The following is a 27,906-nucleotide window of genomic DNA, read 5'->3' on the forward strand; positions in this document are numbered from 1 at the left end:
TTCACCTTTTTTTTTTTTTTTGCACAATGCTTTTTATTAAAAACTGTTTTAAGATAGGTAAAACTAAATTCATGCAATTCACAATACTTCTTGAGAGTCTAATACACATACGGGCACTAAACACATTATTCATAAATTGATCACTCCCTGTCTCAGTCCTTCAGCACAGAATCCTGAGGATTACAGTGATACCAGTTGATTTCTATCTATCTATCTATCTATCTATCTATCTATTTATTACATTTAAATCCAAGTCAGTTAACATACAGTGCAGTCTGGGTTTCAGGAGTAGAACCCCGGGATTCATCTTACATATGTCACCCAGTGCTCATCCCTAAAAATGCCCTCCTTAATAATGCCCATCTCCCATTCAGCCCACAAACCCCGCCCCCACCTCCCTTCCAGCAACCCTCATGTGTTCTGGAACCCTAATGTGTTCTCTGTATTTAAGAGGCCCTTATGGGGCCTCCTTCTCTGTTTTTGTCTTATTTTTTCCTTCCCTTCCCTTCCCTTCCCTTATGTTCAAAGCTTCACGTCCTTTGCTGCTAACACGGAGACCTCTGCCCTTTGGAGGCCAAGGCAGCCCTTGGCAGGTACTGGAGGAAACCTCCAGATTTGCGGGCCAAGCGGCTTCTCAGCTGTAGGCGAAGTGCGGTGATTGCATCCAGGCGAGGGCCCCTTCCCTGCGGTCTCCTCGCACGCTCCCCTCTCTCCCTTTCTTCTAGTGACCCGTGGGCAGGCGGCTGAGTTCGGGTGCCCTCCCTGGCTCTTCACATGGCTCCCACGGTCTGCAGCGGCTTGGACCGGGTGGAGGCGGAGGCCCAGGGGAGGGACCTGAGGGGCCCCTGCCCAGCCCCTTCACGCCCCGACCCCCAGCTCGGCCCCGCCTCGCCATTTGCGCCCGCGGGGCTGATAAATGGCCCGTGCGCCACGCGCGCTCAGTCGGGCTCAGCTGCAGCTCAACTCGCCTGGGCGCTTCCCCGTTCCCGCCTCTCAGCTCTCCTAACGGTGGGGCCTCCACCCATGGAGGAGGAGCAGACGTACCTGGAGCTCTACCTGGACCAGTGCGCCGCCCAGGTGAGCCCGGAAGCTGCCGCCACTGTCCCAGAGGACAAAGCGTGTCCCCGCCCGGTTGCTGAGCGCCCAGTCCCTAGCCCAGAGGGTTTTGCCTTAATGAAGGCTTAATGAAGAACTCCTAGCGACCGTAAGAGGTGGGCTTGATTGTCCTCCTCTTTATGTTGAAAAATAGAAGCTTCCAGAGGGGGAATAACTTGCCATGGTTGCCAACCAGAAGTGGAACCTGGCATAGTGTGACTCCGGAGCCATGGTTTGATGGCCCCATCACGGTTATAAAGACGCAGACGCGGAGAGCTTGCTTCTGTGTCTGCAGTAGCGACCTCTGGTCCCAAACTGTCTCTGCTTTGCTAGGACAAACGTACGCGGGAAGCGTTGATAGTACACTTTCAAGGGGGTAGCAGCCTTGGATGCTAAGAACAGGCCTCAAAAAACAGCCTCGAGGTGGCTAGGGGTGGAGTTGGCCGTCTGCGGAGTGCGGACAAGGGTGGCCAAACTTGAATTGGAAACACCTGTGGCTTCTTTCAGTTCGCAGTTAAGTTTTTGGGTTTTTTTTTATGGAAGGCATCTAGGTTTTTAAATTTTTAAAAAATGTTTATTTATTTCTGAGACAGAGCATGAGTGGGGGAGGGGCAGAGAGAGAGAGGGAGACACAGAATCCGAAGCAGGCTCCAGGCTCTGAGCTGTCAGCACAGAGCCCGACTCGGGGCTTGAACTCAAGAGCTGTGAGATCATGACCTGAGCCGAAATTGGTTGCTTAACCGACTGAGCCACCCAGGCGCCCCTAATTTTTTTTTATTGTAGAAAAGAGAGCAAGGAATCTTCAAAAAGAAAGGCAAAAGGGCAACTTTCGGGGGCAGGGGGATTTTTAAAAAGAAGACAATTAGCACTGAGGTAGAAGTAGTGAAGCCTCAGCGTTTCACAAAGCAAATGAAAGCCCATGCTGGAAAGATGAGTTGATGGTTCTGCAAAGACAGTGTAACAAAACATTTCTTCTGATGCAAGGCCAAAGATGCTGTGAATATGCTGTAAGTACATCCTCTAAAGTGTGTTCCTAGGGTAAACTTGAAAGGAGGCTGTCAAGCTTCCATTGCCATAAAACATCCTCCTTGGATATCCTGTTGGCATTGCCTCAGGAAGCTGGGTTGCCTGGGTGAGAGCTTCCTCCCAGCTAAAATGCCTTGAGGGAAGAAGGAGGGGAGGGAGACCCCAGAGTGTTGCAGACAGTAGTGCTTTGGTGTAAACTGGCTGATGAGATAGATCCTTTCCAGCTAGTAAAGGAGAGGCCAATAAAACAATGGGGCGGAATCCAGGCCATTGTCCCCACCTTGCTTTTCTTAAAGGCCACCTGTGGGTGAGGGTAAATGGGGAGAATTACATAATTCAAAATGAAACATAGTGCAAAATCTTATTTCAAGAGAATGACTGCATTCTTCTAAACAAGTGTTTTCTTTGAACAATTAGCCACCCCTGCCATCTGCTGGACTTAGAGTAACAGAACAATTCAGTAGGATCTAACCAGTTTGTTAGCTCGAGGTAGCTTTGTCACCAAGAAGATCCAACATGAGACGTTCATGAGTGTTCAGCTGTTAGAAGTCTGATCTTCTAACGGATGAGGTTATCCTGCAAGCAGTGCTCAAAGCCTAGAATATAGGTCTGCAACTTGGGCGAAGCAGGTGGCAATGTATGTATCAAGGTAATCGATTCTTTTCCGTAAAAAAGCCCATGAATTTTACATTAGCTGTTTCCTTCAGTGGCACACCTCATTCCCTCAATTGATATTAATAGAGGTTGAACAGCCTTCCCTGGGCTGGAAATACAATACATTGATTTAAACTATTCTTGTCATTTAAATTTCAATAACTGTTTTCCTATTGTAAATTCATGAAACTAGAACATTTACTCATCTCTCCTTTGACTAGAAGGAATAACCTTAGGTCTTCAGTGGAGTATTGATTAGCACTCACTACTCCATCTTAAACTTTGTTCACTTTTCTCTCTGAAATAGGAATTTAAAACTCTAAAAAATACCTAAATTAACTAAAGTTTATAATCAACTTATGGCATACAGTAAATCTATTCAAAGTACATACAAGTTTTAAAAATTATTTTGTCCATTGAGGCATTTTATTTGCACGTATATATTACATCTCTAGAAAAAGAATCCCAGGACTTTCCCTCCTGTATGTTTTCGTCTGTCTTCTTCATGGTCCATGATGCCAGCTGAGGTTGTCAGTATAGTGAAACCAAGCTCTTTTCTACAAGCTGGTGGGATGGGAGGAGGTCATTCTGCTATTTTTCTAGATCTTGGAGTTGTCAAATCTGGGGCTGATCACTCCACGCTTGTTTAACCTGCCTGTGAGGTTCACAACAATTTTCCCAGCTCTGGGATCATCAATGATTTCAAATTCGCTGATGTAACCATACTTCATCATCATAGTTAGGAACTGGTTGAGGACTTTGGAACATGGCCTAATAAGGACCTGGTGTTTGCCTCTCTTTTCAACATTGTTCATGCTCTTGAGAGCTTCTGCTAGGACATTCATGCACACCATTATGGAGGCACAGAAAGAGGACTCAGAGTACACACAATTTAGAGTATGATTGCTGTTTCCTTTATTATAAAATTACAGTGGTAACTTCCTACGGATCTAACGTAGGAAAAATATTTTATGAAAAATGCTGTCTCTGCATTTTAAGATCTACTTTCCTGTTTCTGTTAAGTGTGCTATAACCCTGTAATATAACTTAGTGATACCTTATGGAAGGAGGCTTGAAATGACTAGAAGCTATCATGGATTGCTTTGCATCTTGAACATGCTGCCTGCTAGCTGTAGTGGTATCCTTTTGGTGTGACATGCTATTCTGTTTCTTGCATTTTGTTTTGGAAATGGCCTAGGATGATCTCACTCCACCTGGGTCACCGCTGCTCAGCCCAGTTGTACCTAATGATGGGTACATACCTAATACATCCAATTCAGAGACTGTGTTTAATTCACATCTTCAAGAAGTCAAAGGAGCATCTGGCCATTTCTCATCTGTGGATCTTAGCTTCCTACCAGATGAACTTACCCAAGAAAGTAAAGACCAGAGTGTTATTAGAAGCAAGCAGGACATCGAAGAAAATTGTAAAACTCAAAGTCAGCAAAGTAGGTTGTCATTACCCAGAGAACAGGACATGGGTCTGGGGTTAATCAGTGACAGCACTTTGTCAAAGTCCCATTCACAAGCATACCCTGGTGATGCTGACTCAGTCCAGCCCTCTCCTGAGAAACCAAACTCCACGCCTCTGATGTCCATAACTCCCATGACACCAGTGACCCCTGTTTCAGAATGTTCTGGAATTGTGCCTCAACTACAGTAAGTTGTTTGTGTGTGTGTATGTGTGTGTGTTTTTAATGGGTGAGCTCCTGGGTATACCGTTTATGTTCTTGAATGTGAGGACAACGAATTTCAGAATAATAGTGTGGGGAAGAGAATTTTAGATTTAATTATTCTTTTTTTTTTTTTTAAATTTTTTTTTTTCAACGTTTATTTATTTTTGGGACAGAGAGAGACAGAGCATGAATGGGGGAGGGGCAGAGAGAGAGGGAGACACAGAATCGGAAACAGGCTCCAGGCTCTGAGCCATCAGCCCAGAGCCTGACGCGGGGCTCGAACTCACGGACTGCAAGATCGTGACCTGGCTGAAGTCGGACGCTTAACCGACTGCGCCACCCAGGCGCCCCAATTATTCTTTTTTAAAATATTTTTTTAATTTATTTTTGAGAGAGAGAGACAGACAGACAGAGTGGGAGCAGGGGAGGGGCAGAGAAAAAGGGAGACACAGAATCCGAAGGAGGCTGAGCTGTCAGCACAGAGCCCCACGCGGGGTTCGAACTCATAAACCGTGAGATCATGACCTGAGCCAAAGTCGGGCACTCAACCGACTGAGCCACCCAAGTGCCCTATTAATTATTCTTTTATCAGTTTTTAATGGATTGTGTCTTTAGACAGTTTGGTTATCTGTTAAATGAAGTACCAATTCTTGATCTGCTAAGAGAGGGTTAAGAGTTAGTATATACATTCTTAAGGATTATATTGTTTATACTAGAGCACTGTAATTGCTGAGAATTGTGGTTGAGGTAGGATAAACACAAAGAATATAAAGATGTAAAATTGGATTCAACTTGCAAATTGATTTAGGATTATGCTTGCTATTTTGAGACATGGTTTTGAAAAAGATTTAAAACTTGCTTTTATTCAGCTAGTCACGACATTACAGAAAAAACCATTTTAGTACTTCACTTTGGAATTTTTACATTTTACTAGAGTTCTTCATGATACAATGTATTTCACATTGAGAATAATTCTAGGAAGTTGCTAATAGATACTTATAAGATGAGGAAGTTAATACATTTTAATTTTTTTTACTTCTTGTGTCTGATATAATTTTCTAAGTTGACTTCTTTCTTCAGGAATATAGTTTCCACTGTAAACCTGGCCTGTAAATTGGATCTGAAGAAAATAGCTTTGCATGCAAAAAATGCAGAGTATAACCCAAAGGTAAGATTTCTCGGTATTTCATTCAACAATTAGCTTCTATTTAGATTTACTTCAGTGCTTGCTTTGGCAGTACCTATACTAGATTTACTTCATATGATCATGTTATTGATTCATTCCTTTGGTATTGTTTTTTTTATTAAAAAACTTTTTTTCAATTACATTTATTTATTTTTGAGAGACCACGCAAACGGGGGAGGGGCAGAGAGAGAGGGAGACACAGAATCCAAAGCAGGCTCCAGGCTCTGAGCTGTCTGCACAGAGCCCGACACGGGACTCGAACCCATGAACTGTGAGATCATGACCTGAACCGAAGTCGGCCATTTAACCTACTGAGCCACCCAGGAGCCCCGTTTTGTTATTGTTTTTAAAACAGGAAAAAATTGTTAGTGCAGAACTGTTGACAACTCAAGGGATTAATTGCCTCATTGTCTGTTTTGAAGTTATAAAAAATAACCTCATTCCCTGTGCTGAATAAAGCAGTGGTTGAGCGGTTCCTAAAAGTTAAGATTTTTCCCTTGTCATTCAAACAGATTTTTCAGTATGACCACTTTGAGCCTACAAGGATGCTAACTGTCTTAAAATGCCATCATATTTCTGGAAATAGTTTTTTCTAAATGTTGTTCCACCTACCTGACACATACTTTTCCTATTACAATTTCTCTTGTTTGAGAAAGCTGAATTGTTTAAAGTGTGAAGTTTAAGCTTCTACTTACTCGAGTAAGAGTCAGGGATTTCTTTTCCCTCAAAGTTTAATAAAGTCTACTCTTTGTTGTGTCCTGCCAAGGCGAGGCATCCAATTTTTAATGGCCTATCAACCTAAGAAGTAGATTTGTTCATTCAGTCAACATTTAGTAATTTGCTGGTCTCTGTACTTATGAGTACTGAGTAAGATCTGGTGCCTACTGGGGAGAAGGTCACCATCCTGGGTGGTGGAGGATTTATGGCGTTAGATGAAGAAGGCCGTACAGAGTTCCTACAGAGGAACCCAGCAGACCTTGTGAGCATCAGCTATGTATGGATTAAGTTGTTTTTACTGTTTTGGTAGTGTTCTTGCTGACACCTGAGTTTAAATGTACTTCAATACTACCCAGATATTTCCTTTTCCCGTTTCATGTAGGCGGCTGTGATGAGCACAGAAACACAATGCTAAGCTAGGATTTGTACGGCTGCATCCATGATTGACCACACTATTAAGTCAGCATATTGAAGCATATTTTATTGCCCATCATGCTCAGTGCTCCCTCATTTTATTTCTGTGTATAGGATCTATCCAAACTTGGACTTGATAGCCAGAGAAATTCTGGCTTGGCACTTGAGCTGTCTTAAGATAGCTCACCTTAAGGTGAGGGCATCACCTTAAATGTTGGAAAACATTCACAAGATTCAATCGGCTCTGTGCGGTGCTGTCTCGGGGTTCTTTCACTCTCTGTCAACACTTCAAATCTGAAATTTCTAGTCCCACCTTGGTTCTGTGGAGGAGCTCTGACCCAGGGAACCTGCAGTCTTGCATACTACCCACCCCGGTTTCGTTCCCAGCTTAATGGGGGAAGATGAGAGCAGGAGAAGGGAGTGCGTGTGTAGGACCAGAAGGAGAAGCAGGTCTTTGGTGACATGTCAGTGTGGCAGCCCTCCCTTGCATCAGTACCACCTGAAGGGCTTGCCCATGCTGCTCATGTGGGGGAACCACACTTCAAGAACTACTATGGTAGGCAAGAACTTGACAAATATATATATATAGTGGCTACTAGTACATTATAGAGTCTTGGCAAGCCTGTAACATACCTCATACTTCTCCGCCCTCCCCAAATATTCTTTGAAAGAAAAAGGAAGTATTTCAAGGTAAAAAAAAAACACAGCATCCAATTAGTCATGGTTTTTTTTTTTTTTAATTTTTTTTTCAACGTTTATTTATTTATTTTTGGGACAGAGAGAGACAGAGCATGAACGGGGGAGGGGCAGAGAGAGAGGGAGACACAGAATCTGAAACAGGGTCCAGGCTCCGAGCCATCAGCCCAGAGCCTGACGCGGGGCTCGAACTCACGGACCGCGAGATCGTGACCTGACTGAAGTCGGACGCTTAACCGACTGCGCCACCCAGGCGCCCCAATTAGTCATGGTTTTAAATCTCAACCTTACCATTCCCTGTAATGCTGGAAGCTGAATAACCACTTAGTTTCCCTGTGCACTAAATGGTGATAATCATGGACTCAGTTGAGATCTAGCATGAGGATAAAGGTGACAAAACTTTTAAACCTCTTAGCATTGGGCTTGAAATATAACTGGCATTCGAATTTTAGCTCTATTGTTATTATTCTTACCTGTTTTTTCTAAGTACATTTTAGAATCATGATTGTTTTTGTTAGCATTAGCGCGGGGAGAATAGACCCAGACAATTTTTCCCTTTCCCATCCAAAATCGGTTTATTCAAGACCAATTTCATGTCCGGCTCAGCTTTTCAATTGGAATAGTGTTACATCCTAGCAGAGGCTAATTGTTCTTTTGACTTTTGTGTATAGAGGTTTGCTGCTGTCATAATGAGGATCCGAGAGCCCAGGACCACAGCCCTCATATTTAGCTCTGGGAAAATGGTCTGCACGGGAGCCAAAAGGTATGCGGAACCACCTTCACTGTTATCAGACAAATAATTCCGTATGTAAAACAAGGAAGGATAGTATTCATGTTCTAAAACACATAGTAGGAACAAAATACTTTGCTAAAGAGTTTTAAGTTCATGAAATGCCACGTAATACTGACTTAGGTGTCATTTTGCAGTTCCCCTGTTAAAACTGAAGGGACTTAGCTAGGCTGCTAGAACTTGTTCTTAAGGTGCATTTAAAAACTATAGTGGGGTGCCTGGGTGGGTCAGTTGGTTGGGCAACCGACTTCAGCTCAGGTCATGACCTCACAGTTTGTGAGTTCGAGCCCCGCGTCAGGCTCTGTGCTGACAGCTTAGCCTGGAGCCTGCTTTGGATTCTGTGTCTCCCCCTCTCTGTACCCCTCCCCTGCTCTCGCTCTGGGTCTTTCTGTCTCTCAATAATAAATAAATGTTTTTTAAAAAAAAAAAAAGAAAACTATAGTGGTGACAAAGCCTGTTATAAGCCTGGGGAAGTAGTTATTGTATATTTTCCTCATTACAGATAAATGGATAGAACTTTTTAAAGGAGGTAAATTAGGCACTTCTTGACCATTAGCTTGAGCATTAGCTCAGGAGGCAACTCTTAAAAGGCTTGTTTTTTTCTTGGATCTCCTGCAGAGGCAGCCCTGTACTGATATAGATCCTTTCATCATAAAACTGTGGTAGGAGCTGCTTTTCCCTCTAAGTGTTAGAAGATGAGTAGTAAATTGTCCTCCTGAAAGGTTGTACGAATTTCTCCTCACTCTAGAGATGCATCAAGTATTCATTTTCTCCAAACAACACTGGATGTTAATATTTTTTATATTTGTGTTTTTGATGTTATTTATATTAAATTTTATTATAATTGTTATTAAATATATATTTATATATGTTTATATTATATATATAATATATATATAATATATAAATTAGTATAGTTGACACAACGTTACATTAGTTTCAGGTGATTCAGCAAGTTTATACCTAATGCTATGTTCACCATACCATGTTACCATCTGTTCCCATACAGCGCTGTTACAAGGCCATTGATTATATTCCTTATACTGTGCCTTTAATTCCTCTGACTTATTCATTCCATAACTGGGAGGCTGTGTCTCCCACTTCCCTTCACTCATTTTTCCCATCCCTCAAACCCCCTCCCCTCAGGCAACCATTGGTTTGTGCTCTGTGTTTCTAGGTCTGCCTCTGCTTTTTATTAATTTTTTTAAGATTCCACACATAAATGAAATCACATGGTATTTGTCTTTTTCATATAGTATTTATTTCACTTAGCATAATACCCTCTAGGACCATCCATGATCTCTCAAATGGCATGATCTCATCCTTTGTTATGGTTACATAATCTGTTGATTTGTATACCACATCTTCCTTATTTCTCTATCAATGGACACTTCGGTTGCTTCCATATCTTGACTATTGTAAATAATACTGCAGTAAACATGGGGGTACATTTATCTTTTCAAATTAGTGTTTTTTTCTTTGGGTAAATACTCAATAGTGGAATCATTGGATCATATGGAATTTCTATTTTTAATTTTTTGAGGACCCTCTATTACTGTTTTCCACAGTGGCTGCACCAGTTTACATTCTCACCAACAGCGCACAAGGGTTCTTTTTCCTCCACATCCTCACCAACACTTGTTATTTCTTGTCTTTTTAATTTTAGCCATTCCAACAGGTGTAAGGTGATGTTTCATTGTGGCTTTGCTGTGTTAGTTCCCTGATGATGGGTGATGTTGAGTATCTTTTCATGTGTCAATTGGTCATCTGTGTGTCGTCTTTGGGAAAATGTCTGTTCAGGTCCTCTGCCCATTTTTTAAACAGATTTTTTATATATATTTTTTTGGTGTTGAGTTGTAGAAGTTCTTTATATATTTTGGATATTAACCCCTTATCAGATATATCATTTGCAAATACCTTCTTTTATTCAGTAGACTGCGTTTTGGTTTGTTGATGGTTTCCTTATTGTGCAAAAGTTTTTAAAAATTTTTTTAAACATTTATTTATTATTGAGAGACAGAGAGAGACAGACCATGAGCAGGGGAGGGGCAGAGAGAGAGGGAGACACAGAATACAAAGCAGGCTCCGGGCTCTGAACTATCGGCACAGAGCCCGATGTGGGGCTCAAACTCACGAACCGTGAGATCATGACCCGAGCCAAAGTCAGATGCCCAACCAACTGAGCTACCCAGGCGCCCCTGTGCAAAAGTTTTTACTTTGTAGTCCCAATGGTTTCTTTTTGCTTTTGTTTCCCTTTAGGAGACCGATCTAGAAAAATGCTGCTATGGCTGATGTCAGAGAAATTACTGCCTGTGTTCTCTTCTGTATTTTTTATGGTTTCAGGTCTTGAATTTAGATCTTTAATCAATTTGAGTTTATTTTTGTGTAGCGTGTTAAAAAGTGGTCCAGTTTCTTTTTCTTTTCTTTTTTTTTCTTTCATGTAGCTATCCAGTTTTCCCAGCATTATTTATTGAAGAAACTTTATTTTCCCTGTTGTATACTCTTGACTCCTCTGTCATAGATTAATTGGCCATATATTTGTGGGTTTATTTCTGGGCTCTTTGTCCATTGATCTAAATGTCTGTTTTTTGTGCCTGTTTTTGTGTTTTGATTACTACATATTTGTAGTTTATCTTCAAATCTGAAATTGTGATACCTCTAGCTTTGTTTTGTTTTTTTTTTTTTTTCTCTCAAGATTGCTTTGGCTATTGGGGTCTTTTGTGGTTCCATACAAATTTCAATAGTATTCTAGTTTTGTGAAAAATGTGGTTGGTATTCTGATAGGGATTGCATTGAATCTATAAATTGCTTTGGGTAACAGGGACATTTTAACAATATTCTTCCAATCAATGAGCATGGAATTTTTATCCATTTGTTTGTGTCATCTTCAGTTTCTTTCATCAGTGTTTATAGTTTTCAGAGTACAGGTCTTTCACCTCTTTGGTTAAGTTTATTCCTAGGTATTCTTTTTGGTGCAGTTTTAAGTGGAGTTGTTTTCTTAATTTCTCCTACTTTTTTTATTAGTGTATAGATACACTACCGATTTCTTGGTGTTAATTTTGTATCCTGCTACTTTACTGAATTCATTGATTACTTCTAGTATTTGTTTGGTAGATATTATATATAGTATCATGTCATCTGCACATGATGACAGTTTGGCTTCTTTACTAGTATGAATACCTCTTATTTCTTGTCTGATTGCTTTGTTTAGGACTTTCAGTATTATGTTGAATTAAAGTGGTAAGAATGGACATCCTTGGCTTGTTCCTGATCTTCGTGGGAAAGCTCTCAGTTTTTCACCACTGAGTATGATGTTAGCTGTGGGTTTTTCATATATGGCCTTTATTAGGTTGAGGTATGGTCCCCTAAACCCACTTCGTTGAGAGTGTTTTTTATCAAAAATGGATGTTGAATGGGGCGCCTGGGTGGCGCAGTCGGTTAAGCGTCCGACTTCAGCCAGGTCACGATCTCGCGGTCCGTGAGTTCGAGCCCTGCATCAGGCTCTGGGCTGATGGCTCAGAGCCTGGAGCCTGTTTCCGATTCTGTGTCTCCCTCTCTCTCTGCCCCTCCCCCGTTCATGCTCTGTCTCTCTCTGTCCCAAAAATAAATAAACGTTGGAAAAAAAAAAAAAAAAAAAAAAAATGGATGTTGAATTTCGTCACTGGTTTTTTCAGCATCTGTTGAGATGATCATATGATTTTTATCCTTCATTTTGTTGATGTCATGTGTCACGTTGATTGATTTTTGAATATTGAATGCTTCTTACATCCCCAGAATTAATCCCATTTGATCATCATGCATGATCTGCTTAATGCACTGTTATATATGGTCTGCTAATATTTTGTTGAGGATTTTTGTATCTATATGACAAATCTATTCTTAATCCATATTTTCCCCTACCTGTTTTTACATGTTCTTTATATGTATCTGGGTAAATTTCTGGGCTGTCTCTTCTGTTGATCCATGTATTCTTGGACCTAGAAGTCTCCCATTAAAAAAAAAATTTTTTTTTAATCTTTATTTATTTTTGGGAGGGAGAGTGTGAGTGGGGGAGGAGCAGAGCAGGAGGGAGACTCGGAATCTGCAGCAGTCTCCAGGCTCTGAGCTGTCAGCACAGAGCCCGACACAGGGCTCGAACCCATGAATTGTGAATTCATGACCTGAGCCAAAGTTGGACACTTAACCAACTGAGCCAGCCAGGCACCCCCATAAATCTCCCCTTTTTAGGTCCTTATTGGACGACTCTGCAAGGTATCTGCAAGGATGTTCATTTCAGCATTGTTTAAAATGGGGGGAGACAAATACCTGATAATAGATTTTTGATTAGATCATTAAATTGTATTTAGCTATTAAAACGTACACATTTTGAGTTGGAAGGATGTCACATTGTGTTATGCTGTAGGGGAACAGGAAACTAAATTGTAAGTTTATTATCCAACTTTCACTTTAAAGTATGCTTATATTACACACACTTTCATGAGTACTTTCCCTATCTGAATTTATTTGGTTGCCAAAATCTAATGGTGAAAATTCAGATAGTGAGTTCAGATAATGAGATACTTCTTCCCCAAATCTATTTGGTTCTTGAGTCTTGAACAGAGATTTGTGAAATTTTGGTTAGTCTAAGAGCTATCAGAATTATCTCCAAAAATTTATCCAAACCTCTTCTCTTTAGTTGTAATAATTGGAGTTTGCTAGTGAAGGTTACCTGTGTTTGCACAGGGAAAGTACACAAACATCAAATTTAATCAGTGGTTATCACTGACAATTTAATCAGTGTCACCACCACTGGTTCTTACTCTATTTTCTAATGTTTGTATAAGAACATGTATGTAGACTTTAACCGTAAGTTGTTTGGGAATTTCTATGTCCTATTGACAGCTGATTTCCAACAAAACTACAGGGTTCCCCAAACTCTTAAATTTTTACCTTATAAACATCAGCACTATGGGAAACATCAGCAATATAGCCAGTTAGGCAAATGTATGTTTTAGAAATTGAGACTGTATTTATTTCCTTGCTAACTTGGAGACATGGCCTTGGCAGGGACATCTCAGGAGTTAGAAGTGGGTGAGGAGAAGAAATGTGAAGTGAAATATGTGATGTAATTAATACACTTAAGAGGGGCAGTGTTGTGAAGGCTCTAGATAGGAAAGAGAATGGAGTGCTTCCTTTGGTCCAAATGTTCAATCTGGCTCTTCCAGGTGCTTCTGATTTTCAACATAAAGATGAGGGTGGAGTTCACATGGTTCACCCACCAGGTTTCCATTCTGTTTGGCAACCCCTGCTGAGACTCCTTTTTTGTTTTGTCAATGACCAATGAAAAGCACGTAATGAAAAATAAAGCCTCACTTCTCAAGACTTGACATTCTCTGACCTGGATTTCAGGCTGGAGCAGGACAAACACTTAGAAGAATATGGCCACAAAGTGGAATAAATTTCTTCCTTTCTCATATGGGGTGTGAGTTGAGTGATAATTCTGTGAGAAAGCCTGAGCAAAATTTGTTAGGTTTTGAGGTATTTTTGTGCTTAAAAAAAAAAAAAAATTATATATAATTTGTCCCATAAAGAACCTGGTCCTGATATCTTGTCTTTGCTACCCAATTGGCATACCTCTTGCTTCATGTTGATTTTTTTTTTTTTTTTGTATACACGTGTCCGAATTTTTGTTGCTGTTGTTCCCATCTACGTGACACAAACTTTTAGACCAGATGGATGGTTCTCAAACTTGACTGAGCATTAGAATCTGGAGGGCTTGTGAAAAAACAGACTGCTGGGCCCCAACCCCCAGAGTGCTTGAGGCTGGGACCTGGGGCTTTGCATTTCTAACAAGTTCTCAGGTGCTGATTCTGCTACAGGTCTGAGGACACATTCTGAAACCAGTGGAATAGTTAATTTTATCTTCTAGCATTTAAAACAATTAGAAGAGAAAAATAGGGGCACCTGGGTGGCTCAATTGGTTAAGTGTCCCACTTCAGTTCAGGTCATGATCTCGAAGTCCCTGGGTTCGAGCCCTGTGTTGGGCTCTGTGTTCACCGCTCAGAGCCTGGAGCCTGCTTCAGATTCTGTGTCTCCCTCTGTCTGTGCTCCTCCCCTGCTCATGCTCTGTCTCTCTCTCTCTCTCTCAAAAATAAATAAAGATTAAAAAAATAATTTAAAAAAAGAGAGAAATACCCTATATGTGTAAGATGACAAATGAAGATGGAAATGTGTTTCTGATTTGGTTTTTACTGGGTGCTAGGGACACAAGTAGGGGAGGTTGGTCCTTGTCCTCAGCATCTATATGTGTGTAGTATACATTGAAAGACCAACATGGTACAGATGCTAAAGATACAATCAGGGAAGTGTGTGAACACAGCCCAAGCAGTAGAGGGGACATAGTGATTAAGACCTCTTTAAATACATTTGCCCCTCCCCAGTGAAGAGCAGTCTCGACTTGCTGCGAGGAAGTATGCTCGTGTGGTGCAGAAGCTTGGGTTCCCGGCCAGATTCCTCGATTTTAAAATACAGAACATGGTTGGAAGCTGTGATGTGAGATTTCCCATCAGGCTGGAAGGTTTGGTGTTAACCCATCAGCAGTTCAGTAGGTATGACGGTTATAAAACTTTCTGAGTTTCCCGAGGTATTGAAGTTGTATTACAGGCAGGCTGCTTACATCGTGTATCTTTCAGAGAAAGTGTTGTGCTTTTTTTGTTGTTGTTTTGTTTTTTTTAAGACTGTAGGTAAAAGGATTAAGATGCTGTGCTTGAGTCTTTACTGGTTACTGTATGTGTACAATCTTCTGAAATAGTGGGTCTCAAAATTAAATTGCATAGTAATCACCTGGACAGCTTATTAAAGCACTTTCCTGGGGGCGCCTGGGTGGCTCAGTCGGTTGAGTGTCTGACTTCAGCCCAGGTCATGATCTCGCGGTCCGTGGGTTCAAGCCCCGCATCGGGCTCTGTGCTGATGGCTTGGAGCCTGGAGCCTGTTTCGGATTTTGTGTCTCCCTCTCTCTCTCTCTGACCCTCCCCTGTTCATGCTCTGTCTCTCTCTCTCTCTCAAAAATAAATAAAAACATTAAAAAAAAAAAAGAGCACTTTCCTGCCTAGGCTGCATCATCATTGATTTTTGCCTGAATCTGCAGTTCCAGCAGGCTCACAGGTGATGTCAGAACTTCTTGCCAGAGGCTTGAGACTCCCTTGCAGATTTCTGAAACAGGCACACCCAGCTTGGCAGGGGTGGTGGCAATGGCCGGGAAAGAAGCAGTATGAGATGGGTAGGCAGGATGGAAGGGGCTGATGACTGGCAGGAGAGAAAGGGTCAGAGAAAAGATGGAAAAAGAATGGCCTAGCACATTCTATGAAGGCAGTCCTACCTAGTTTTAGTCCTATTGAGTTTGAGGGGGTTTTACACGCGTGTAGCTATGGCTCCCACCCTACAATTTGTTCGTTAGTGGAGTCCTGGGAGTATCTCTAGCCTGCTTCTTCAAATGTAACTTCCCAGCTCAACAGCAAATGTACCAGGTCTGCTTTCCTCAGTTGCATTGGTGCTTCTCCCAGCCTGTTCAGGCCCTCAGCAGTGATGGAGGCTGACTGGTCAGCACCAAAAAGCCCCCTGCCCTGGGGCATATATACCTGGCCAAGGCCCTGTGAGCTGCTTAGAATCACAGATGCTTCACCTGCGAGTGATCATTCCCATTTACAGAGTGAATAGGGATCCTATAGCTGTGCTGTCTCTGACATTTGTTAGCTTTCTTTTTCAGACATGGTCTGAACAGCCGTTAAAAATTGCTTTGTTTTTTCCTAGTTTTTCAAAAATCTCAGTTCATTCTGAGATTTAGCTTTTAGGATATTCCTCAGGCTATGTTTATTTCCCCTTGACTGTATTTTCTTTTTCCCTCTGCATTAATTTTTTTCAACATATACTTATTGGATACCTATGATGTTACCATTGAGTTCAACTGTGAAGCACCCCATGCAGGAAACGCTGCCTTTTTAGGTACCTTTCTCATTCTTCAATCTTGGGAAGGGTTGTAGATTAATAGTAAAGCTTTGTTTTTAAGGATCTCTTAACACATGAGGCATCTTTTCTTCCAGATTCTCAACCATGGGCCTCTGTTTTGTCTCTCAACCAACTTTTTCTGATGAAAGATCTCTGCCAAGATTCTATGTCTGTATTAGACTTACCACTCTGCTTTCTGGCCATTTAGGCCTCTAAAATGACGTGTACAATTTCTCCCAAATTTCACTTTATTTCTTTTTCACCAACATTGTCGTCTTTGTAGGTCAGATTTAAGTCTAGGGTAGGAGTACCCCTCGTCACTACTTGTGCTTTCTGAAAGATAAAATTGCCACTAGGGGAAGATGCGAACTCATCCTATGCACTGATTTCAGCCACTTGGAGTGGGTCCGTTAGTTGTTCTGTCTTCCTTCCAAAGCAGTTTTAGGATCTCATCCATCTTTTTTTTTTTTTTTTTTTTTTTTAATGTAACCATACAGCCTGCATTATAGTCCCACTACTATCTATTTCTAGTCTTATCCTTGTCTCCTCCAAAAGTTTGCCACTTGGGCTCCACCCTTAGGATATGGATTATAGCTCCAATGTGTGGACTGAGGGCATTGAGACATGAAAACACTTCTTTTTCAACAGGTTTGTGGGGCGCCTGGGTGGCTCAGTCGGTTAAGCGTCCGACTTCGGCTCAGGTCATGATCTTGCAGTCTGTGAGTTCAAGCCCCGCGTCAGGCTCTGTGCTGACAGCTCAGAGCCTGGAGCCTGTTTCAGATTCTGTGTCTCCCTCTCTCTCTGACCCTCCCCCGTTCATGCTCTGTCTCTCTCTGTCTCAAAAATAAATAAACGTTAAAAAAAAATTAAAAAAAAAATAGGTTTGTATCTTTAAAATGAGACCTCTCTTTAATTGTCTGCAACGCTGTCAGGGAACCATGGCGTATACCAGTTGTAATTATTAGGTTAAGTTTGCCCATGTTAAAACCTCAAGTTCTTTTCATTCTCCTGGATCTACAAATTTGTGTATCAGCATCTGATACCGTAAGTATCCCCTAATTACTGGGCACCTCCTCTGTCAACATTTCTATGCCATAGTTGTTTCCAGTTTTCTCTGAACATTGTTCTCCCTTCCTTTCTAAATCAAAGATATCGTGATAACAAATACTAAGTGACTAATATCTAGGAGGCTACCGTGTAGCATATGCTGTGGTGATCATGATAGTCATTACAGCCATGGTCCCTTGCCCTCATGGAGCTCACTGTCTTAAAGGGAAGACAGAGAAGCTAAAGTTAATATGGTAACTATGAGGGTGAACACCCCTTGGAGTGCTATGGTACCATTAACCAGGATATTTCACAGGGTGGGGGGAATGTGGAGGTCAAAGTTCTTACGGGAGGTAACACTGAAGCCAACACTTGAATGATGAGTTGAAGTTGGGTTGGCTAAGAGATTGGCAAGTGTTAGTTATTCTTTATCCTCATAAAATTCTGTCTCTAACCAAGTCTCTTTTCTTTTCCCCTGGCCTTAACCTTCCTTTGAAATGAGGCAGAGAATAAATAAAATGAAGTAGATATCTTTTTTTTTTTTTTTAATTTTTTTTTTCAACGTTTATTTATTTTTGGGACAGAGAGAGACAGAGCATGAATGGGGGAGGGGCAGAGAGAGAGGGACACACAGAATCGGAAACAGGCTCCAGGCTCTGAGCCATCAGCCCAGAGCCTGACGCGGGGCTCGAACTCCCGGACCGCGAGATCGTGACCTGGCTGAGGTCGGACGCTTAACCAACTGCGCCACCCAGGCGCCCCTGAAGTAGATATCTTACTGGAAGTTCGTTATGCTGGTATCTTAAAACTATGGTTCTGAAAGCCAATTGCAGTTTGCCGTCATTTATATACTGAAGACTTTGGTTTTCTTGTTTCCTTTCTAGAATGCTAAGATTCTGTTGGAAGGGGAAATGGAAACATTTCTTCTGTGCCCCTAGCTTTCACTTTCTTGGCTAGAACTTCATAGCTCCCACACAAGTTTTCCAGGGTTCCCGCCAGTATCGTTGTCTCCCCAGTGTTGAGAAGTGGTAAGTGAATAAAGTCTTAACAGGCTCTCTGCACGAAGAGTGATGTCCTAGGAAGACAAGTCCACCCATAGCAGCCTCCACACACTTCAGCAAGTAGTCTCACCACTGCAGTGCATCTTTCTAGTACCAATAAGAGACTTCACATCTGCTGTTGTAGGAGTCTTACTCATTGCAGAGTGGAATGGAGTTTTTCTCTGTGGTCTGGATTTACCCTTTAAATGCAAAGATTTATGTGTATTGTGTTTCATTTGTCAAATTTCTTCTTTTTCTTATATCTGTTCTTCATTAGTTGTTGTTTTTATTTCCTCAACCTCCTCTTAACTTTTGATTTCTTTTTTGAAGTCTCTTCAAGACTTTTCTAGGAGTCTCTGCCGGAGACTTCTCTCTGCCGGAGCCTGGAGAAGCAGTTCTTAGCCCTATCATCCTTCTACATTTGGTAGTAAATACAACTGAGTTACCATTTATAGGAACAAATCCTAAAGTTTTTAAAGTTTTTCTTTCTTTTTTTTTTTTTTAAGTAATCTCTGCACCCAACGTGGGGTTTGTACTCACGACCCTGAGATCAAGAGTCCCATGCCCTTCCAACCCAGCCAGCCAGGTGCCCCACAAATCCTAAATTTTTAACACTTGGGACAGTTTAGCATTCTTTACAGCACCCTTCCAGAGACAAATGATAGTGGTCTAGAAAATTTTTTAGGTTCTATCTGCTAAAATTGTTAGCTTTAGCAGTTTATAAATGCATATAAAATGTGCTTATTATTGAGAAACTTGGAAAACTTAGAAAACACGTTTATGTATTTTTATTGATAGGTTTTTTTTTTTTTTGGAAAGATGGAAAACATTTAACCAAGAAGATCTTAATGCATTAAATTTGATGCCCTAAGTTATCTTAATTTCTAATAGCTTAGGATGATCTGCACTTTGAAAAAAATCTTAGGACCAAAGATGAGTTTTGCTCTTGACTCTACCGTAAGAAATTGCCTACAGCACTCCAGAGTACTTCTATTAAGACTGGCCTGGGTGGCTCAGTCTGTTGGGCGTCCAACCTCAGCTCAGGTCGTGATCTCATGGTCCGTGAGTTCGAGCCCTGCATTGGGCTCTGTGCTGACAGCTCAGAGCCTGGAGCCTTCTTCAGATTCTGTGTCTCCCTCTATCTCTGCCCCTCCCCTGCTTATACTCTGTCTCTGTCTCAAAAATAAATACAAACATTAAAAAAAAAGGCCAAAAGTTCTTGGTAAAATAGCTTCAATATTCTGGGTCTTGAATATTATGGGAAAGTGGTTGAATAGTACTATTTTTAACTTTTCCCTTTTATATCTTAACAGTTATGAACCTGAACTTTTTCCTGGCCTTATTTATAGAATGGTAAAACCACGAATTGTGTTGCTTATCTTTGTATCTGGAAAAGTTGTGTTGACAGGTGAGTTCTAAGATTATTTTCTGACTTTCCTAAAATTCAGTAGCTGTGTGTATGCTTTGCTTTTCCTCTTAAATAGCTTTGTTCACCATTATAAAGCCTTGCTATTGTAGAACACCTGGAGGAAAAAAATGAAAAGTAGAAATGATTATAACATCACCCATTGGTCTCAATATCCAAAATGATATAACTTTTTTCATGTTTTTATTTTCTTTTTATATGTATATTTATCTTAACATCCTTAACATCCTCTTAGAATACTTTTAAGAGTTGAACAGTATTCTTTTTTTTTTTTTTTAATGTTTAGTTTTGAGAGAGAGAGAATGACAGGGTGTGAACAGGGGAGGGGCAAAGAGAGAGGGAGACACAGAAATCTGAAGCAGATTCCAGGCTCTGAGCTGTCAGCACAGAGCCCAATGCAGGGATTGAACTCGTGAACCGCAAGATCATGGCCTGAGCTGAAGTCAGTGGCTTAACCAACTGAGCCACCCAGGTGTTCCTCGGCTACAAATGTTCTAACAGAGGGGTCATCAAACCTTTTTCTGTAAAGGGCCAAATACTAAATATTTTAAGCTTTGTGGCCCATAGGGTCTCTGTTGCAACAACTGAACTCTGCCATTACAGTATGAAAGTAGCTATAGGCATTACCTAAAGGAAAGGGCTCTGAAATGTGAATTTAATATAATTCATATAATTTACATGTGTCATGTAATATTTTTCTTCATTTGATTTTTTTTTTTTTTTTGCCCCCAATCATTTAGGCCATTGAATTTAAAACCATTTTTAGCTCACACGCTATACAAAAACAGGACTAGATTTGGCCAACAGCCTGTTTCCTACTTCTGTTCTCACACTTTATCATATCAAACTTATTTTCCATTGCCAAGCATTTAAATGTTCTTTCTTTGTTTGCTGCTTATAATGGCACAGACTTTGGCTATTTTTATGTGTGGAGAATTATATTGTTAGTGTGGATGCTCAGAAATGGAACTTTTAAGGATATGACTACTCTTAAGGTTCTGAGTACAAATTATCAAATTGTTTTTTAAAGGGATACACAATATAGTTCTCCCATATTCTATGTTCTTAACAGCAATGATTTAAGTATCAACCCTCAGTAGTATTCAAAACAAAAATGGCATAAAAAAACTTTTACTTTATAAGCGAAAATGATCTCATTGCTTTAACTACATTGGCAATCAGAAACAGAAATTGATGACTTTTCTAAGATAGTCAAGAAATAGCATTTTGTCTTTTGTAGACATTGTGTACATGACTTAATCTTTTTTGTCTAGTGTTTTATTATTTTTTCCCTAAGGTTTTGTATGAGTTTGCCATAATACTAAAAGTAATTACTCTTTGTTTTATACTTACAGCTTTTTCCAGTTGACTTATTTTTACATAAACAAGGGTTTTTTTTTAACTCTTGAGGTAAATGGTTGAGATTCTTTCCATACCATTCTACTGACATTTGCTATTCTTGTCTAATTTTGTCTTACTTTTTACATATTTTACTTTTCTGTACCAAGATGAATGCCAAATTTATATAGCAGGGGCCAAAGTGATTAGGACCCACCCTCACATAGCCAGCCAGCCATCTTACCACTGCATATTACTCTACTTAATTTGTGATCATTCCACTTGACCTTTATATATGGGTCTGTTCTCTAGTCTTGCCTTTGCTCTAGAATTCTGTGATAATCCTATTGTATATATTACTATTGTGGTATAAGTGTGCCTTAATTTTAGTGGTCTTTATTTCTGCTAGGGTCAATTTCCCCTCTCAGTTTGCTTCTTAGCTCCTCTTGAATATTTAGTCTTCCAAATAAGCTTTAGAATTTTACAAAATCTTGTCCCATCTAAAAAAATTTGAGATTTTTGCATTACCTGAATTAATTTGGGGAAAAATGATAAAGTCATCACTCAGCATCCCAAAACATGGAATTTCTGTTCTTAAGTCTTCTTTTAGAACACTCAGTAAAGTTTTATAGTTTGTTTTACTGTAACAACTAATGTGTCTTCAAAGTGAGGAAAGCCTGTTTGGAATTCAAGAACGTTTTGAATACAGCAAAGCTATAATTTCTCAGATGCTGCCAATTTAGAGTCTAGAATAATGAAGACCTCCTAGTGACTGACTTAAAGTTTACTTCTGTATATCCTGAAGGAAAGGGGGAAAGTCTGCCAAGTAAATTGAATAGTATAAATACTGGAGCAAACATATGCCGTACTATATATGCCCTACATATGCCCTACATATAGAGGGGACAAACTTTTCAAGACCTTTGGAAGATACTTTCATGTACATGCTTATATAATTATTAATCAGTCTTATTAACAGTGCCAATTGACAAGTACTATAATGGCTAAATCTTTATTAGGAGTACACAAAAACAAATCTCTTTAAATATCTTTCATTAAAACCAGCTTGGGGCGCCTGGGTGGCTCAGTCGGTTAAGTGTCCGACTTCAGCTCAGGTCACGATCTCGCGGTCCATGAGTTCGAGCCCCTCGTCGGGCTCTGGGCTGATGGCTCAGAGCCTGGAGCCTGCTTCCGATTCTGTGTCTCCCTCTCTCTCTGCCCCTCCCCCATTCATGCTCTGTCTCTCTCTGTCTCAAAAATAAATAAACGTTAAAAAAATTAAAAAAAAAATTAAAACCAGCTTTCCTACTTACCCCAATTAAAACAAACAAAACTTGCATGTACACATTTGCTACAAGTTTCAAATCACACAAATAAAGAATTGTCCACACATTATACTGAAGACCATGCAATACACTTCCCTTAAAATTTGTTACGCATTCAGCATGTAGAACAAACAAAGCTAAATTTCTCCATTCTTGCAAGATGTAGATCATCACTTTTGTGAAGGGGAGCGGGGAGGATGAGATGTATTAACTGAAGTGCCCACCACCTTCAGGTACTCGCTTTGTCCCTCAGCTCTTTGGATGTCTGTGCAAACACCTGTGTGGTTTTGGGGGGCACCTTCTCCCTTTTCCTTCTTGTCAGATGAAGGAAAGAGAAATACTTTTAGTGGTGAGAGGCAGCAGGTGTGGTGGCTAAGAGGCTGGACTCTGGAAACCAATGGTCTAATTCAAACCCAGGCTTTACCATTTATTGGCTGTATGACCTTGGGTGAGTTTAAGTTCTCCACCTTGATTTCCACATATGTAAAGGCAGGTGGCCATAGAAAATACCTGCTAAATGCGAGGAGGCAGAAAAGCAGTGCCTGGTGTATGGTAAATGTGGTATAAATGTTAGCTGTTATTCCCTTGGTGAAAACCCAGTCTTATTTTTTCCCCCTAGCATTGAAAGATTGGAATTTTGCTGTGATGCCTTGCCCTGATGATAGGAATATGAAGTCTAAAGAGGCTTTAGTCTATGGTCTAAAATGCCTCACATGTATCGCTTTCCCTCTAGCATAATGGACTTCTTAAGAATCTGGGTTTTTATTACGTAGGGTCACTCTCAATCAAGCAATTCTTGGAAATGAGGAGGTCAGAGGGCAACATGCAAATGGCAAGACTTATTAGTGAGTAGGCCAGAGAGATAACACGATCCCTGTCAGTGGTTACCAGGAATCCCCCAACAATAGCAAGTTAGTATGTACTGTAAAATGTGTACTTTGAAGGGTTGAATGCTATTTTTAACAAATTGTAAGACTTTCCCTGATGTAGGAATAGAATTGGAAAATCTAAGTAGTATTGGAAATTGATATTTGGGCTGGCCAAGGGGTAGGAATGAACTTTTAAACCTTATTACAGATGGCAGATATTTCATAAAGTTCGGGTGACTACCAGCTACACATACTGGACAGGAAAGCAAATATAATACCCTCCCCCCACCACCTCACCCATGGCCAGAATCAGCCCTGGGGAAAGGAGACAAATTATGTGCCACTGGCTCTTACAGAACCAGATGATAAACTATGTGTACTTGGACAAGCCAGCCATCCCAGTGTCCCTAACCCTGAAGCACATTCTCCTAGGACCGTAAAAATAGCTTAGATTTTATAAAATGATATGGTTTACAGGGGACTTCTTACAACATCCACTCACGTCATGCTTACAGCTGCCCTCTGAGAAGGCTATTGTCCTTATTTTACAGGTAAGGAAATGGAAACTCCGAGGTTAAACAATTTGCCTGTGATTTCAAATCTAGTTAATGGTAAAGCTGGCATTTGGGCTCATATAGTTTGATTTCAATGCCAGTCCTTTCTTCATTATGCCAGCCACAGAATTTCCTCCTCCATCACCCTGGTCAGGAATGGTGTTTATCCCCTAAAGTGGTGGTCATTTTCTCCTGCAGGAAAAGACTGAGAGGCCAGTCACCTAATTGGAGCCTGGTGTTTTAAATTGGGATGTCTGATAATAGATTAATAGGACTAGAGGACCAATTTGGGTTCCCATAAAGTTGTGATACCAGTATTTCAGTGAGGAAATATTTGACTAGATTGACCAAATCCCCTCATTGAAATACCCAGTTACAACTGCTGGCAAAGTTTATTTGGTGACTTTTAGATGGGACACTGGATATGTGAGGTCTTCACCCATAGCTGTTATTCATGATTCAGGGGAACTTCAGCTTCTTGGGCCTCATTTTCCACATAGGAAATGAAAGAAATTGTATTAGCTAATTTCCACAAAGCTCTTTTGTGTCTACTGATGTTATTCTATCATATAAAATAATGATCACTGTCAATGTCTGTTCCCTCCTGGGCAACGGGTGTGTTTTGCTCTTCAGGGGATGCCAGAATGCTAAACTTGTTGGGGCTTGAAAATCCTCTTAGGTATGATTTTTTTTTTTTTTTTAATTTACATCCCAGTTAATTAGCATATAGTGCAACAATGATTTCAGGAGTAGATTCCTTAGTGCCCCTTATCCATTTAGCCCATCCCCCCTCCCACAACCCCTCCAGTAACCCTGTTTGTTCTCCATATTTATGAGTCTCTTCTGTTTTGTCACCATCCCTGTTTTTATATTATGTTTGTTTCTCTTCCCTTATGTTCATCTGTTTTGTCTCTTAAAGTCCTCATATGAGTGAAGTCATATGATTTTTGTCTTTCTCTGACTAATTTCACTTAGCATAATACCCTCCAGTTCCATCCATGTAGTTGCAAATGGCAAGATTTCATTCTTTTTGATTGCCGAGTAATACTCTATTGTATATATATACCACACTTTCTTTATCCATTCATCCATCGATGGATGTTTGGGCTCTTTCCATACTTTGGCTATTGTTGATAGGGCTGCTATAAATATTGGGGTGCATGTGTCCTTTCGAAACAGCATACCTGTATCCCTTGGATAAATACCTAGTAGTGCAATTGCTGGGCCCTAGGGTAGTTCTATTTTTAGTTTTTTGAGGAACCTCCATACTGTTTTCCAGAGTGGTTGCACCAGCTTGCATTCCCATAGGTATGATTTTTAAGTGTTATGAAAAACTGAAGTACATAGTTATCTTGAATGTTGGACCTAGATCCTCCATTTCTCAAATATAAAAAGAACCTTGATTTTGGTGGGTGGGGATGGAGGTTGAATGGGTGGGTGAGTGGCTGTTTGCTGTATCTACTATACTTTACTGTCTCCTATTAAGAAAGCTTTCACATTCAAATATACCTAAAAGGGGGGAAAAGTCCATCAAATCAGAGGCAGAATTTTTTTTTTTAATAAATATTTCCCCAACTCACTGTTTGGTTTCTGCAAAACAACCACTTTAGAAATGAAAATTTTAGTGCTGTAACAAAAATCTGAGGCTTAAGGGACTTTTCCTGCCCCAAAGGTACAGAGTTTCTGTTACCCATGTCAGTAGTTTCCCCTCCTCCCCTTCCTTCTCCCCACCCCACGTGTTTGAGGATGGAGACTCACATGCAGTAAACTCCTTGGAATAAGTAACTTTTTGTCCTTGTCTCTCAAAAAAAAATTTTTTTTTAAGCTTATAAGGACTTCATCTTTGATTCTTTAACATTTTTTAAAATTTTGAGGTGAAATTCACATAATATAAACTTAACCATTTTAAAGTGAATAATTCAGTGACATTTAGTATAGTCACAATTTGTGCAACCCCACCTGTATCGAGTGCCAAAACATTTCCATTACTCCAAAATAAAATCCCATATCCTTAAGCAGTTTGCTCTCCATTCCTCCCTCCCCTTAGCCCTTGGCAACCTCTGTGGAATTACCTACTTTGGATATTTCGTATAAATGGAATCATACAGTATGTTACCCTTTGTGCCTCGCTTCTTTCACTTAGCATAATGTTTGTTCCTCCCTACCCCCCCTCCCCCTGAGAGAGGCGGGGGACAAAGGCTAGAGAGAGAAGGAAGAGGGAAAGAGAGAGAATCCCAAGCAGGCTCCAAGCTGTCAGTGCAAAGCCTGACACTGTGCTCAATCTCACAAACTGAGACCATGGCATGAGCCAAAACCAAGAGTCAGACACTTAACCAACTGAGCCACTGAGGCACCCCTGGCATAATGTTTTTGAGGTTCATCCACACTGCAGAATATATCACAGCCTCATTCCTTTTTGTGGCTAAATAATCCATTGTTTGGGGCGCCTGGGTGGCTCCGTTGGTTGAGTGTTCCACTTCGGCTCAGGTCATGATCTCACAGTCTGTGTGTTCAAGCCCTGCATCGGGCTCTGTGCTGACAGGTCAGAGCCTGGAGCCTGCTTCAGATTCTGTGTCTCCTTTTCTCTCTGTCCTCTCCCACTCATGCTCTGTCTCTGTCTCTCTCTCAAAAATAAACATTAAAAAATATTCCATTGTATGTGTATATTACAACGTGTTTATCCATTCATCTATTGATGGACACTTGGGTTTCCACTTTTTGGCTACTGGGAATAATGCTGCAAGGAATCCGTGTGTGCATGCATATTGTTGGAGTATCTGTTTTCAGTTTGGGGACAAATCCCAGGAGTAGAATTGCTGGGTCATCTGGTCATTCTTAACATTTTTGAGGAACTGCCAAACTGTTTTCTACAGTGGCTGAATCATTTTACATTCTCCAGGAAGAGTCTTTATCAGCGTAAGACTCTTCATGCTAATAAGTTCTCTTCATGCTAATAAGAGAATTAACTTGCTTCCTGCCAATGATAGCAGATAATAGTTTCCCAATTAGCTGAGAGCTCCATATGAACATAAGTACTACCAGTCTAGAACCCTTAATACAATGTGCCTGCATAGCTTTGAAGGTGGAAGCAGTTGGTGGCAGTGAGTGGTGGTGAGAGATAGATGAGCAGGGCCTGACTGCTGTCTCTCAAGGGTAGGGACCTTGTCTAATTCATGTTTTTATCCATTTTAATCCCTAGGACAGTTACAATGAAAGATCCTTGAAACTTCAGACTCTAAGGAGTGACAGTGGCACAGTTTTCCTCCTCTAATAATCTCTCCTTATACAATGAAATGTAAAATTTTTGCTGCAGTTTGTCTCACTCTGTTAGGCAATATTAGGGAATCAAGGTGTCAACTAGACATGAGGGGATCCAAGGAAGTCCCTTGTGCTGGCAGCTGAGTGCCCACAGGTGCTGACAAAAGTCATGTTCTCTGGTCATGTTCATGGCATGCTGAGAGATAACATTCCATATTTCATACTCTGTGAGACTAAAGATGAACTGATACACCCACACAGCAAAGTACTAGAAAGCTCTGCTCTAGGGTATGTGTTCATGGGAATGTGGCTGTCCTCACCAAATTCTTTTGTATTTACCAAAATGTCACTTCTCAGGTAAACCTAAAGAGATATCTTCATATTAAAGGTAATTGGAGGTGACAGATGAAATTTTATTCTTAAAACAATTTTGGTATTTTTATATTAAATATTATATAAACTTGGATTTCTTTGTAGGTGCCAAAGAACGTTCTGAGATCTATGAAGCATTTGAAAACATCTATCCTATTCTAAAGGGTTTTAAAAAAGCCTGAGTACGTCATTCAACCATTCAGCATCTCATAATATATTGGTTTGAGAATGTGCATAAGCCCAGCACACAAACACGCACATTTTGACTCTATTTGTTAAAGAATGATTCTATATGAGTATTCATGCCTAAAAACTGAAGAAACTTTTTTCAAAATGACACCCATATTACTTTGAAAATTGAACAAGTAAACTTTTCAGAATTTGAGAGATTTATGGCCTTGCTAGAATGATAATCATGTTTAATCATCAAAATGTAATGT

At 40.5% G+C, this 27,906-nt stretch overlaps 1 protein-coding gene and 1 pseudogene across 1 annotated transcript; one reads left to right on the forward strand and one right to left on the reverse strand.

Moving 5' to 3' along the window:
- The first annotated feature begins 1,011 nt into the window (after positions 1 to 1,011).
- TBPL2 (TATA-box binding protein like 2) lies at positions 1,012 to 27,648 on the forward strand. Its single transcript, XM_025919326.2, has 7 exons — positions 1,012 to 1,077; positions 3,974 to 4,434; positions 5,532 to 5,619; positions 8,136 to 8,227; positions 14,674 to 14,841; positions 19,638 to 19,732; positions 27,572 to 27,648. The coding sequence occupies exons 1-7, from the start codon at positions 1,024 to 1,026 to the stop codon at positions 27,646 to 27,648; spliced, it is 1,035 nt and encodes a 344-aa protein (XP_025775111.2). The 5' UTR covers positions 1,012 to 1,023.
- On the reverse strand, positions 3,227 to 3,647 carry LOC112854973 (small ribosomal subunit protein uS8 pseudogene; annotated as a pseudogene).
- Positions 27,649 to 27,906: the final 258 nt, after the last annotated feature.

This window comes from Puma concolor, chromosome B3, assembly GCF_028749965.1.
Source record: "Puma concolor isolate L17-30 chromosome B3, mPumCon1.1.hap2, whole genome shotgun sequence".
Taxonomy (NCBI): domain Eukaryota; kingdom Metazoa; phylum Chordata; class Mammalia; order Carnivora; family Felidae; genus Puma; species Puma concolor.